Source organism: Thunnus albacares, chromosome 7, assembly GCF_914725855.1.
Source record: "Thunnus albacares chromosome 7, fThuAlb1.1, whole genome shotgun sequence".
NCBI classification, from domain to species: Eukaryota; Metazoa; Chordata; class Actinopteri; order Scombriformes; family Scombridae; genus Thunnus; species Thunnus albacares.
In genome coordinates this window covers 12,659,080-12,673,577 of record NC_058112.1, presented here as the reverse complement: position 1 = coordinate 12,673,577, position 14,498 = coordinate 12,659,080, and the positions used below count along the sequence as shown (strand labels likewise).

Sequence of the window (14,498 nt, the reverse complement as noted above, 5' to 3'; positions counted from 1 at the left end):
TGACCAGGAACACAGGATCATTTCATACTAAATTCTCAGGAAAAACACATTAAACTGATAACCTTAGGCACACAGAAATACCTTAACTTATTATTCAAATGTATATGAGGGGCTTAAAGTTGTTCAATTCAAAGTTGTTCAGTTACAAACCTTTTAATATCTTGGGCAAAACATATAGTGTTACCTACCTTCTGGACGGCTTTTCGTAGAATCTCTTTATATTCATCCTTGTTGATGTCTCTCCTCTGGTAGAAAGGCTTGATAGCTAGCTTCACCTCCTCTATTGCTCTCTCCTGCATGTGAAGCTTCTTCAAATACTGCTGCCAGGAGTAAAAGTAGGAAGGAGCTATAATATTTATCTAATACAAAAGGCGACATGAAACTACTTGAGATATTCAGTTCAAAGCTTAAACATTCAGAAGGCGGATTCACCTTGTCATTTCTCGACACATCCCCTTCTTCTGCCTCTCCTTGCCCGGTGGTTGATAACCCCTCAGGGTGCACACTATCAGATCTAGAGTTGGTGCTGTGCGGACCAACACCACCCTTCTTGGAAGGGTCACTGACAGAGCCAGGTCCAGTGATGTCCTGTGAGAGTCAAGAGAGTTGATATGGATGATAAGGAAATCACTAAATTAAAAGATTATAGAAAGATACTCAAAATCACAGCGAGAGAGAGAGAGAGAGAGAGAGAGAGAGAGAGAGAGAGAGAGAGAGAGAGAGAGAGAGAGAGAGAGAGAGAGAGAGAGAGAGAGAGAGAGAGAGAGAGAGAGAGAGAGAGAGAGAGAGAGAGAGAGAGAGAGAGAGAGAGAGAGAGAGAGAGAGAGAGAGAGAGAGAAAAACAAGTAGGTGTAATTACTTAGTCATTTATTTATCAGGTGTGCCCAAGTCTGAATACGCTCCATTGTTACATCTATCAGCAGGTCTCAACGAGGGGAGTCACATCCACCTGCTACATGACGTACATTTCCTAATATGGACATCAGTGTTCCCCAGAGATAAAGCTGAGCTACTGACACATATAAAGTGCTCTCAAGGGACTCTCCATAACCTGTTGTTACACTTCTCCTTTCCACAAAGTTGGGTTGTAACAAATAGGCAATAAATTAAAAGTGCAGAGCAATAATCGCCTTTGAAGTTCTTCCCAACATGTTACACAGTGCACTGTCTCTGTGTTATGGGTGTATAAATAGGTTGAGGTCTGTCTGCACCGAGGCGATAAGCTGAGTTTTAGCTTAGTAGTCAGTGCAGTCGTCTACAACCTGGGAGACTCCAGTTTGAGTTAAGATAGTTTATTCATCAACACTTATTGTAACACTTTCATTTTATAAATTAAACACGTAATAAAAACAAAAACAGGATTTTTAAGCCTAATTACATTTTTATTCAAATACAAATAATTTTCCTACCTTAACAAATATAGATACAAATACCATTCAGTGACCTCTCATGCCCTATGAATCAGGGCATCCTAGAGGAGACCACTCTCATCAGGATGGAAATGTTTCATCATAGGATAAAGATGATCACTCAGAACAACTTTGTACTGATTTGCAGTGACCCTTCTGTCTAAGGAGACAAGTGGACCAAAACCATGCCAGCAAAATGCCCCCCAAAACCATAACAGAGCCACCAGATCCCCTCACAGTAGGGGTCAAGCATTGAGGCCTTCACTGGTTTTTCCTTTAATTTGTCATCCGTCTACATATACATGATATGTTGTATATGTTGAATTTAAATAATACATATATGCATACATGTTAAGTCCTTATCATTATTGTCTATAGGTGATGTAATGAGACTTACTTTGGAAATTACTGATGAAATTAATTAAATTAAATGCTAAGCCAACTGCTTTCTTTCCCACAAACTGGCTTTTACTTTCATTTAGTCTGAAATGACTTCAGTATCAGTTTTAGTTTCTGTCACATGACTCTCCATAAACGATACATTAGCTGTCTCTAGATAAACACTGCCACCTTCTGGTCACTTAATAACATGAAAAGCACTACATCTAAAAGTATATGATGCAAGAAATATTAGGGTAACTGCAGTGCCTCAGTCCTACCTGACTGGATGTCTGAACTGTGGAAGAGGGTCTGCGAGCTCCTTCCTGCTTCAGCTTCAATTTGTATAGAGCCAGCTCTGAGTAAGAAAATGGGCCAGAAAATATTAAAGTGAGGAACAGATGCAAAACACACTTCTGATCTCTTCCTGCTTTGCAAAATATCAATATCAATCATGATCTTTACACAGTTTTTACATCTTGAATCTCTTTTTTCACTTCTTTACATCACTTTTTGGATTAGCCACCATTGTTAGGAGAATCTACTGATGTAATGTGAGCAGCCACCTAAAGCTGAGTAATCTAGTGGTAACACTTACTGCTTGCGGATTTCTCTGGTTGAGGTCCCTCAGGCTCCTGTATATTCCAGGTAACCCTCTTCACTTGAGTCTTGGATTTGGCTCCCACTATGGCCGGCACCTGCTCACCTTCATTCTTCCCCTCCTGTCCGCCCTTTTTTTGTTTGACAGCTGCAGCACTTCCCTCTGCACGCTCAGACTTCACATAATCCAGGTTGTCGAGCATCACATCAACATTGAAGTCATCATCAGAGTCTGAAGGTTGCTGAACTTCCTGCTTTATGGGGACACTCAAACCAACAGTGTTTGGTTGTTCTGAGGCCTTTAAATCTGAGTGAGACAGGGAAACTGTTTCCAGCAGACCGTCTGCTGCAACAGGTGTGGTCAATGTAGAAAATGAGGTGACAGGGGGTAAGTGGCACACTTCTGGGGAACTCGGCTCCGATTTAATTGCAGTGATTTCACAAGTTTCAGCCTTGATTATTTCACAAGGTTCAATCTTGATGGGGTGTTCTTCGATTTCTTCTTGTTTTATGTTTTTGGCTACGATCAAAGAAAGAGTGTCAATACCTTCTTTCTTTATCTGTTTGGTAATTGGAGAATCTTCAAACATATCAAGAGATGGTTGTTTTTCTTTCTTAATTTCTTTTACAACCTTGATCTCTTTCATCATTTCTGCTGTTGAGGCCTGGCTGTCTGCCCTGAGGTCTTCACCTTCCTTTTTAATGTTAGAGGCAGAGGCAGAGGCACAGGAGGGCATCTCTTGTTTGTTCACTATAGCAACTTTTTCATCTTTAATGGAGCTTTGAGTCATATCTTTCTCTTTTTTCTTGTCCTTCCTGTCTTTAGAGGATGAAATACCAGACCCTGAAGTTTTCTGTGAACTTTTGGATGATCGTTCTTCTTTCCTTCTCTCTCTTGAGCTTGATCTAGACCTCTGTCTCCTTTTGTCTTTTGGTTGTGACTCGACCTTGTCTCTGGTGGAGAGAGACGATTGTTGCGGTCGTGTGTGATCTTTCCTCCTTTCTCTGGATCTGGACCTGGACTGTGACTTTGACTGTGAAGAACGACCATGCTTCCTGTCCTTTGATCTAGATCTGGACCGTGATTTTGACCGAGAACGACCACATCGCTTGTCCTTTGATCTAGATCTGGACCGTGATTTTGACCGAGAACGACCACGTCTCTTGTCCTTTGATCTAGATCTGGACCGTGATTTTGACCGAGAACGACCACGTCTCTTGTCCTTTGATCTAGATCTGGACCGTGATTTTGACAGAGAACGACCACGTCTCTTGTCCTTTGACACCTGTCTTCTGTTGTGGTCTCTCTCCCTTCCATCATTCCTCTTTTGTTTATGTTTATTCCTTCTTGAACACTCTCTGCTGCTAGAGTTGGAACCAGACCTACAAATCAATAATGACAAATGAAACGTTTAACCAAAGAAAAAAAAACAAATAGTTGATGCTGGGAATATTGGGCAAATGATTACATATTTACCTGGATCGCCTCCCGTCTTTGGATCGTGACCGTCGTCTCTTTCTGTGGGTCCTATCAGGGGAATTGGACCTAGAGCTCTCTGATGTTGAACGTGCCCTCCTCTTCTCTCTGGACCTTGACCGTCTGGCGCTCCTTTCTCTGTCCTTGTTCCTTTCTTTCTGCCAGCCTCCCTGTCCAGAGGCATTATGGTCTCCTCTCCTGTCTCTGTCTGTCTCTGAACTGCTCGAGCTAGAGTGTCGCTCCTTAGATGAAACACCTCTTTTGGAGGTTTTCTTCTTTTGGCTCAAATCTCTTGATGGGGACCTGGAACAGGGTTTGGACTCAGATTTGACTTCTGTCTTTTGTTTCTTCTTGGCGGGAGCTGAACTGGATGTTGATGAATCATTCTTATAGTTAAGGGGAGCACTGCTGGGAGTTCCAACACTCTGTCCACTCTCCCCCTCTAGAGTCTCTTTCTCAGTCTTTAAGAGGTCCAGGCTGTGGTGAACAGGTGGTGTGGTGTCTGCTGTCCCTGTACTCAAATAACTTTTTACGCTGTTACCACACTTTTCAGTTTCCTCTGTATCATTTAACCCTGGCTCCTTCTTAACTTCGGTGCCAAGTAATGATGTTTGTTCCTCAATCTTAATGTCTACTAATCTTGATTCTTTTTCAACCTTGACTTTTTCCTCTGAGCATCTGACCACCTGTGATACAGTCTCCTGTACAATAGCTCCCCTTGGTTCTTCCTGCGAAATCTCACTCTCCTGTGTTTCAGTTTTCACAGTAACCAGCTTCTGCTTGCTTTGCACTACACACTCCTTGTTTCCTAAACTGGGAGCTAACCTAGCACGTTGGGAGCTGCTATCCAGGCTCGTGCTCTCAGCTTCACCGTCTGAACTGCTTGAGTCTGACAGAGTGGGATTAAAGGGATCATAGATATTATTACGGTCTTGTTCCTTATTGTTGGGCGTACGTGATGCCAGCAGCATCTGTTTATCCCTGTGCAACTGTCTCTTTTTTGCTTCATCTTCCTTTTCTCTCCAGTGTTCCTGCATGCTGCCTCCACTAGCAGAGGATGACGGGGTGCTTAGCCGCCTTGAATGCCATGAGTTCCCACTGGAGTTAATGCGGAAGCTCACTGATGATGAAGATGAGGAAGATAATGAGGGATAACATGGCTGGCTGGCAGGAGAGCCAGTGGAGGAGGATGAGGAGGAGAATGAGTTTGAGAAGGCTGATGATGAGCTTGCTCCGTCACGCCTGTGCCTATGGGCCTGACCTTCAGCCCTGCCCTGTTGCTGGTCTACACTTTGCTGCCTATTCTTGTCCCCAGCAAGGTTGTTCATGCCTGTTTCAGGCATACCGTAACTATTACTGCTTCCCCTACTACTACTTCTACTACTACTACTACTTATATTACTGCCACTACTACCACTTTGATTAGTGCCGTCATTTGTGACATTGCTGCTCTCCCTTCTTATTTTCGGTATCCTAGGAAGCACTGACACGTCTACCCACATGGGCTTTGTAGACGCTTTTTTAGGTTGGGATTGTGAGGGAACCATTGTCTTGCTCTTTGAGCTAGAGTCTGAGGCGGGGTGGATGGATGAGGAAGTTGTTTCCCTGGGGGTTCCAACTCCATTAGTTCCCCGGTGACCAGGAGTTGGGATGGGTCTGGTTGGACGAGGTGGCTGCAAACTCGGATGACCTCTGGGTGGTAAATCAGTATGGAGAGGTGGTTGGGTGTGCCTTGTGGAGGACGGTGTGAAAGGGGGTAAGCGAGAAGAGCTCTGGGAGAAAGGTCCGTTCAGGGTGCTACGGGAGGATCCTGGTAGGTCTCCGTTGTAGTGGACAGACAGAGAAGTGTCTCCTGGGTTGGGTGATATCCCTGGGTTGATCTGAGTGCTGGAGTCTCCTGAGCTACTGCTTTTGCTGCTATCTGGCTTTAACGCAGATGGCAGACTCACTGTAATACAAGAAACATACCAATGATTAGCACATATGAAGTGGAATATTGAAGCTTTTTTGTTTTGTGTGTTTTGTATGATAGTATTTGACGGAATAATGTTTTTTTAATGCTAATTACTCATTAATGTATGTATTTTTCTCTTTATTTGATAGAGATAGTCAGAAAATGTTGCACTCTGTACACTGCTCATGGAAATTACTCATAGGAACAGTCACAGCGTTGGGAAAAAACAGAAAAGGAAACAGGAAACGTCTCAATCAGTTAATCAGCTGAGAACAACTCACTGCCCAAGGGGGAGAACCTGAGCAGCACTGATTGTTTCTTGTGACACCAGATTTAAGAAAATGTAAAGTTTAATATTAAACAGCTGGTCTTAATGTTAACATTTTGATGGCATCAATTTTTCATGAGAGGTAAAAGCAAGTCAGATTTGTGGCTCTGTTTACCTCTCCCATCCATCAAGTATCTAGAATCCGTACTCACACTGCTACAACACATTTAAATCTCAGGCTTTGTTTTTAAAAATAAGCCACCCACACTTACTTGGCTTTGTAGCTTTAAGAGAACCATCTCGATTAATGACAACATCAGAGCTGTCCATCAAGAGCATGCTTTGTCCTGATAGGATACTGCCGAGCAGGTCAGGCACAGGAGCTGCCTCCACAACGCCCCCTGACTGGGGGACATCCATACCCCTCCTGGTATAGCAGAGAAAACCTTCACTTAGATGAGCTAAATTTCTGAAGTATTCATCAAGTTAGACATCTTTATCAAAAAGAATGACAAAGCCAAGACACCTTACAATTAATAGATAGATAAATATAGAAGCAGTTATGATGTGTAAGATGATGCATGTAAGTAGGGTTTGAAATTGTTAAGATTTCATAGTTTCTAACTTTGAATCTTCTCATCAATTTTGGTTCTTAGCGAAACCAATTTCAGATTTTTACATTTTATTTGATTAAGAAACAAAAAAAACCTTGACATTTTTGCTGTATCACTAAGTTGTTTTTTTTTTTATAAAGCTTAGCCACATTTTGTAGTGATAGCACTGGTCCACTGTATTGCACTTTTGCACTTACATTTTTGAGTCTTCTATAAGCAGTGTTGTAGCAGCAGACACAGTAGGACACAGTTTGATGAGAAGAATCAAAAAGCATGTTGCCCAGATAGCTTTAAATATGAAACTGTTCCCAACCCTACACATCAGGGCAAAAGTGGGCTTTTACCTGGAAATGCTTGCAGTGACTGGTCGAGCTACAGGCTGGTGAGAGCGAAGAGCAGAGCGAGAGATCCCTCTTCTCTTGGCCTCCAACAGTGTTGTAACGTGTTCCTGCTGCTCTTCTTCCTCACTGATCAAATCAATACCATTAGTCACAATTTGCTTAATAAATTGTACAGTATAGCTACAAACACACTGAGATATACATTAATACTATACACACGTTATATACTATAGTAGGTGGATGTGATAATCACATCCACAATTAACAATATAATAATAAACAATATAACAATTGTAAGGGCTGACCTGAACTATTCAAATATTGTTTTGTAAACTGGATTTCTAATTATAAGTCAGCAATAAAGAGTTTTTTCTTCTTTTTTTCACAAAAAAACAAAAATTGCTTCACACATCCATATGATGCACCATAAAAACAGGGCAAAGCTAAATGAGTTTAAAGAAATCAACAGTGTGGGAGCATTTTACACTTTTAGATGATTAGAAAAACATACTGATCCGAAAATGGATCCAGGTCAAAAGGATCTCCATAGATGGAGAGGGATGCAGCTCCTATGTCAGCTCGCATGCTGCTTAGTGTGTGCTCTGAGGGCCGGTACACTGTAGGTAGCGAAGAGCTCCTCTTGTCCTTTGCAATTCCAAGACTATTAGCAATGCGGCTTCGGGGAGTGGCTGCCTTTTTCAATACCTAGTGGGAAAACATGGGCATAGAGTTCACATTGTTGTTTGTGGTTGTACTGTTGTATGTTTTTTGTCGGGGACTACAGATGCAAATAAGCTTCAAGCTAACTCTGGTGCAGTGCATCTTTAATGTTTCAAACTGCACACTGTCCCATTCAATAAATAAATAAATCATTCTGTGTTAGATACATCCAATGAAACATTTAAAATATTCCATGGACTGATATTGGGCTCACTCACCTTTTTTCCAGATTTAGTCCTCCTCACTTTACGTCTCCTCCTCCTGACTCCTGTGCTTGATGATTTACCTTTTTTACCCTTAGCAGTGGATGTCTTCTTGTTTTTGACCTTTCTGCGCTTTCCTGTTCAATCAATCATAAAAGTCATCCCTCATCACAAACACATCTCTATTTAGGCCACATAGCTATCTCTTGCTATTCCTTCCACTATATTTGTTCACATGGGCGCTTGTGATTATGCTAACCCTAGTTTGAAAATTGTTGTGTATTTGTGTGTGTGTGCTTACTTACCGGTCTTGCGCCTGCGGGTAGATGGGACACGAGGTGTTAAGTCCCTTACATATACAGCTCTGTTAAGTCCGGCCACCACAGCATTGATAGTCTCATCCAGCCAAGTGGACTGCATCAGATATGTGGGAGCCAGCTAATAAGAAAAAGTTTGTATAACGTCACTGGTTCGCTTTCACAGACCATCCTTGTACAAGACCCAAACACATGCACTGCTCCTTACCACGAGCATTTCAATCACCAGTCAAGGCATCATTTCTGCTGTCAGTAGCACTTAAGTACATTGCCCAAATACACAACTTAATAAGTAGTAAATGTTAAATTGATTATTTATAATTGTATATAAAAAATATAAATTAGTAAATCAAATCTGAACAACTACAAACTTTGTGCATCAAGACATGCATCTGCAAGAGCCAGCTGCGTATGTACGTAAGTTAGGAAATTAGTCAAGAGAAGCATCACGCCTCATTCCAAACCTGCGATGTGCGTGCCTGTGTGATGCGATGACGGTTGACACTAGCTCGAACCCTCTCACTCTGCTGGGTACGGGCGATAGCTCGGGTTGGACCTGCAGCACGGGAGTGGGAGCGACTGGTGGCAGGACGAGCAGTAGAAGGAAGGCTCTCTGTATCACTAAGTTCTTCAGCTGAACCCCCTGGAGCAGGAAGAGTTAAACATCTGACTTGTGAAAGGATGCTTATGAGTGCAAACAATGAGATGAGGGTATATGTAAATATGTTTTTATATGAATTTATGTTTTTTGATATATTTTTTGAAATAGAGGTAATAACATAAAAAAGGTATTATGGCTACATTTTGAAACAGCATTAATTCACTGAAAAATGTCAAATGCTGTGTATTAAAGAGATAGAATATTTAGGTTTAGTTTTTTCTAGTCAGTAAAGGACTACTTGCTGCCCAAGACCAAATTATTGTTTGAGCAAGTATGAATCATAGGAGGCAAATAACTTATACACTTACTTGAGTGACGGTTGTTGGCTTGACACTCGGGGCAGAACCATTCCTCAACAGGAACGGCATCAAGAGGTGGCGTGAGACAGTCCGTGTGATACCTATGGAACAAAGAAGGCACAATTTATCTGACAAAGGAAAACGTAACAACAAGTTACTCTTGTTAAGAGTACTGAACCGATTTTCAATTATGCTTCTATAACATTGTTGAACTTAGGATGGATATATTAAAATCGACGCAACAAAACCAGATATTTAGTGCTTTTTTATTCCGTGCATTATTCTTCCTTCTCAAAACTGGGCACCTACATTACCCACAATGCAACTTGACTGGCAACAATTCAGTTGGATATGCTGTTAACAGCACATGTAGTCTAGTGACCTCACATCTTTCTAACTCCCTGTAATTAGATTTATTTCCATTTTCAAAGTTGAAGTCTTCAGACACAACCAGCGTTGCTTCAAGCAACACTACTTGAGGCAATTTCACACAGTTCCCTCTGGAGCCACAAAAGGCTTTAAACAACTATTTTTCACACAAAATCGGCAGTTAGTAGAATAATATCTATCTCACCCAGCATCACAGCCATCGCAGAGCAAGAGGCGGTCCTCCCGGTCACTGCCCCCACACACCTCACAGCTGGTCTGCTCCAAGTCCAAATCTACTGTCTCCTCTTGACCTTCCTTCACAGGTTTTTGTACTGTAATCTGAATGAAGAAGCCATCAGAAAAATCACACTTAACCAAATAGTCTACACAAAATAGATGTATGGAGAGTAAACTATGGTAATAAATGTTCCAGAAGTAATGTCACTGAGGATTGAATATACTCACCATTTTCCGCACTTTGCCTCCATAACATTTCCTTAAATATATGTTGTTGAAAGCAATACGGTCCACAGGACACGAGTTTGCATTCTAAATAGTGGAAGACAGAAACACTGGAATTGAGCAACTCAGCTTCCTGTGTAATGCTGATGCTTTTTAAATACAGAGCATATATTAATTATCAAAGCATATCTCCTTGGATTCATACAACCTAAATCTGGATTCATACTTTTGTGTTAAGGTGTTAGCTGAAGTTCACTTCCTAAAAAACGTAACTATATGTCGGGGCTACAGTGAGTTAATACCAGTTGTGCAATGGGGGACAAAAGCCGTGTGTCAAATTGGTAAAATGCTGATTTTAGGGTAAGGGTTAGGTTTAGGCAAGTGGTGGTTATGGTTAAGGTTAGGGTAAAGGGCTGTCCACACCAAGAACAATAACTATAAATATATGGTTTTAAAAATCGTTCTAACTCAAGTGGATGGCGGAGTCTACACCACAACCATAACAACAATGGCAGTGGCAAACAGTATCACTGGGATCACTTTCAGAGCAATTTGATGAATGATAGAAACACTGACAGCCAATCAAAATCCATCCCCTAAACCATATGGCACGATAAAGTCTCCATCTAGCCTGACATTTCCAGTAAAACTTAACATATATCATCTTAATTCTGGAAACTGAAACCGACCATCAGTCAGTACAGTTTGGTCAGTAAATACTGGAACATCACAGCAACTAGTGTCCCGAAATACTTCTGAGCAACACACTGAATCACCACCCGCCTGTGAACCCTTCTTGTTTTCTTTTTCTTTCTCTGTGCAACATACAGCAGTAACAAGTCGTCAGTATCTATTAAGGTGCCATCACAGCTGAAGCATGCTGTGCGTGCTTGGCGCCACTGTTTACAGAACAGTATTGTTTATAAGTGTGGATGCACACATCGTTATCATTATAGTTATAATTATTGTTCTTGGTGTGGATGGCCATCTAGTCTCCAGGAAATTAATTTAAGTCTATGTAAATTATACCCCAAAAGTGACCTATGTAAACCTGTGTGTGTGTGTGTGTGTGTGTGTGTGTGTGTGTATCCCACCATTGCTCTGTATCACAAAGTAAATGAAAGAATGTAAACAGTTACTGTGGTGAATATCATTAAAGCACGACACGGGCTGATCATGCACACTACACAAGTCTGGCATTGCTGTGGTGAAACCTGACTCAACTATTAATTAAAACCTACACCGTTGATTCCCGTCAACCCCTCGTGTCAACTACAAATCCAGCTTAAAGTCACACCTACCTTGGCCCATTCAAGGATGCAGTCGAGACAGAAGTAATGCTCACAGCTCTCTGGTGTTGCCACAGGCTGGCTGTTGAATGAGTTAAGGCAGATGGGACATTTCTCCGAGTCCTCATCTGAGCTCATGCCTGCAAGGTCAGCAGAGGTTCCCCCAAAAGCTGCCTCCTCCGCTTTAGCATCTTCTTCCTCCTCCTCCTCCTCATCTGATAAAAGTGGGTAGAAATCTGTTTTGTATGTACTATACAAACATGATTGATGGATGATATTGCAGCATAACACACACTTGAATAATGATTTTGTTATGCCACGCCAACAGAATATTGGGTATTGCATCATACAATTCTTCCTCAATCAACTCATGAAAAGGTTAGATAGATTACAAAACTCCCAATTTTTAAGTAAGCAAGACTAAGTAGATATTACTACATTGTGATATCAACTTAAATATACCTTTTCAAAGGAATAAAAGATAATCTCGTAAATATAAAAGCAAAAAGTATACAATCACAACTTTCACTCACAGCAATGTAAATAACATATTCAGATATTCTTACCATCATCCTCTTCATTCTCTTCTTCTCCCTCCTCCTCCTCATCTTCTCCATCTAAGTGATCCTCATCTTCTTCCTCACCACTATCGGATTCTCCCTCCTCAGACTCCTCATCAACGTTGTCGGAGTCATCTAGGAGGACAAAATGTTACATTCGGACAAAATGCATAAGACTGTAGAGCTTTTACTGTACTCATATGGCAATGAACATGTCTGATGACAACATTTACTTAATCATTCATGAACTTGTCTTATTCGTGATACATGTTTCTTTATACAGGACAAACATATTGAACAAACTACCTGAAATGGCCCACAGTGCAGCCCTTTTTCCTTTGCTGTGGGACGCATTGCGATTTATCAGCTCATCTTGGCTGTCGTCTTCATCCATGGCTGACCATCAAAAGAGCAATTTCTCTGACAGCTGTTCTCTAAAGTAATCTTTATAGGATAGAAGACATTTGCAAAGTGTGTTCAGTAACCTCAGATTTTTCTTGTGCATTAATTGCAAGGACTATGACATAATTAGGTCTAACTGAACCTTACTAGGAACTAAGTGTATTGGTGACATGTGTGCCCGTCTACTCACTGTTTTAAGGACAGGTGATGATGGGAAGATTTTCAACCAACTTTATGAAATGACAAGATGATGTTCTCTTGTGCCTGAATCCTTGAACTGAGAGGGAAAATAATCTCCAGGCGAGTATTCTCGGTTTGTGGGATGTTACAACTACAGTAAACAGACAAATTAAGTCAAGTAAGATTTTCACATTAACCACAAGTGACATTAGAGGGCTTGTGGGACGTTATGAGACTAAAAAGCAGCAATTAAAAACACAGAAAACTATAACTTTGTTTGCAGAAAAACAGTAAAAGGTTAACTAACTAGGCAGCAGCCGCTTGCTATCCAAGCGAGCGCTGCAGTTGTAAACAAAGAAGAAAACTCAGCACTGAACAACACTTCATTTGTGGCTCATACGAAATATGCATGCAGGGTGAATATATACATATGCACTATATATATATGCACTTACAAGAACATTGCACTGACCTGTAACGCTGTTCTTACTCAACAAATGACGCTACTGAACAACTGACATTAGCGTGTTAGCTAGCTAGCTTCAGAATAGCTAAATTTAGCGAACGTCAACTACAAGCACGTTCCGACTTTGTACAAAAAACACTCAGTGTTTGGGATCATTAGCATAAATTCTCCATTCAACACACATATAACAACAATGTCCTAGTCGAGCATTTAGTAGTAATTTCAAACCTACCCTATTCAGCAGTGTGAGGTGTGTTTAGAGTGGTTTGAAGTCTCCACGGTTGTTGAGTGACACCACCGGCTGGTTGGAGACGGAAATGGCCGAGTGCACTCTGTGACTCTTAAAGAGACAGTACACCATTTGTTATCAGTCATACAGTATAGACAGACACAGGCTTTATAAACGTGAATAGAAAGATTAGGCTACTGTGTGTCCACCAGTGTGGCAGTCTACCCACATTAAATGCACACTTAAGAAGTCCCAACACCGGAAGTTAAAACACAAGTTTAGAACCTGCTGTCACTCCCAATTTGACGAACTAACACCAGATAAAAAAGAAGAATGTAATGTTTGTGATGCTATTTTTTTCTACAGCTATAAGCCTGTATTTTCAATTATCAAACACACACAAAAAGGTCTATTTTTCTAAAATATTTAGAAAAATTCCTGTCACCTGAAAGTTATAACACAGATAATATGGTGGGGGGAAATCAATTAAAAGAGAAAATAGAAACACATAACCAAAGGAAGGGATGTAGTGGACCGTCACACAGATATCACTTAAATTTAGCATCATATATTTCACTGAAGTTTAGTGTATAGTTCAAAGTTCACATCACGCAACTTTCCATGTGTGCACTGTGCAGGTATGAGGTTAAGTAAGCTGTAAGTAACTTTTGAAATGCATGTAGGCCTGAAAATGTTAAATATTTATAGTGTTGACTTGTTTGCCTCATATTAGGTTTCCTTTTACATTCAGTACTTTGTGTTGACTGAAATATATATTTCTTAAAAAGTGTGATAAATCTTATCATAAAGGTCAATTACCAGTAACTCCACCTATTGTTCCCAGAAGTGCCAGGACTAAGCCACGGTCAGTAAAGTAAACAAGTGCCGCTGTCGCCCCCTGGTGGCAATTAACTATACAAAATCAACTATTACATAATACAATGTAATCCTGATTTGCTACTTTGTGTCATGGGGTCATGTGTATCCTAGCTGTTAATAATCCTACGGGGCTTTCACGGTCAGAAACTGTCCAGGAGGGAATGCTGCAGTGTAGGCTTACCTGGAAATAAATAAATAAATAAATGTTTCTAGTCATCCTGGAAACAAAGTGGGAACACTATGTTCCAGTTGGCAAGTTGAAATGGTGTGTGTGTGTGGGTGGTGGTGGTGGTGGTGGGGGGGGGGGGGGGGGGGGGGGGGGGGGGGGTGTTGACACAATTAAATGTAGTGATGTTAGTGTAGGCTATACATAAAATCTATTATGATGATATACAATCTGCAATATGTATGGTGTTCCTTT

The 14,498-nt window shown here is 41.0% G+C and overlaps 1 protein-coding gene across 6 annotated transcripts in view; it reads right to left on the bottom strand.

The window, feature by feature from the left end:
* phrf1 (PHD and ring finger domains 1) overlaps positions 1-14,498 on the bottom strand; it is a 30,774-nt gene that overhangs the window by 15,680 nt on the left and 596 nt on the right. The window contains exons 1-20 of one of the 6 annotated variants that reach the window (XM_044356123.1): positions 13,202-14,340; positions 12,514-12,654; positions 12,228-12,365; positions 11,928-12,056; positions 11,374-11,576; positions 10,076-10,159; positions 9,816-9,949; positions 9,251-9,342; positions 8,746-8,924; positions 8,270-8,402; positions 7,980-8,101; positions 7,553-7,746; positions 7,045-7,167; positions 6,359-6,513; positions 3,865-5,812; positions 3,672-3,770; positions 2,386-3,617; positions 2,069-2,145; positions 433-588; positions 189-320 (exon numbers count right to left, since the gene is read on the bottom strand). In XM_044356123.1, coding sequence (XP_044212058.1) covers positions 189-320; positions 433-588; positions 2,069-2,145; positions 2,386-3,617; positions 3,672-3,770; positions 3,865-5,812; positions 6,359-6,513; positions 7,045-7,167; positions 7,553-7,746; positions 7,980-8,101; positions 8,270-8,402; positions 8,746-8,924; positions 9,251-9,342; positions 9,816-9,949; positions 10,076-10,159; positions 11,374-11,576; positions 11,928-12,056; positions 12,228-12,315 — 5,280 coding nt within the window. In that variant the 5' untranslated portion in view covers positions 12,316-12,365; positions 12,514-12,654; positions 13,202-14,340. Of the gene's footprint in view, positions 1-188; positions 321-432; positions 589-2,068; positions 2,146-2,385; positions 3,771-3,864; positions 5,813-6,358; positions 6,514-7,044; positions 7,168-7,552; positions 7,747-7,979; positions 8,102-8,269; positions 8,403-8,745; positions 8,925-9,250; positions 9,343-9,815; positions 9,950-10,075; positions 10,160-11,373; positions 11,577-11,927; positions 12,057-12,227; positions 12,366-12,513; positions 12,655-13,201; positions 14,341-14,498 lie in introns of those variants that run through there. The other 5 variants (XR_006404120.1, XM_044356118.1, XM_044356120.1 and 2 more) reach the window with 5 other exon arrangements.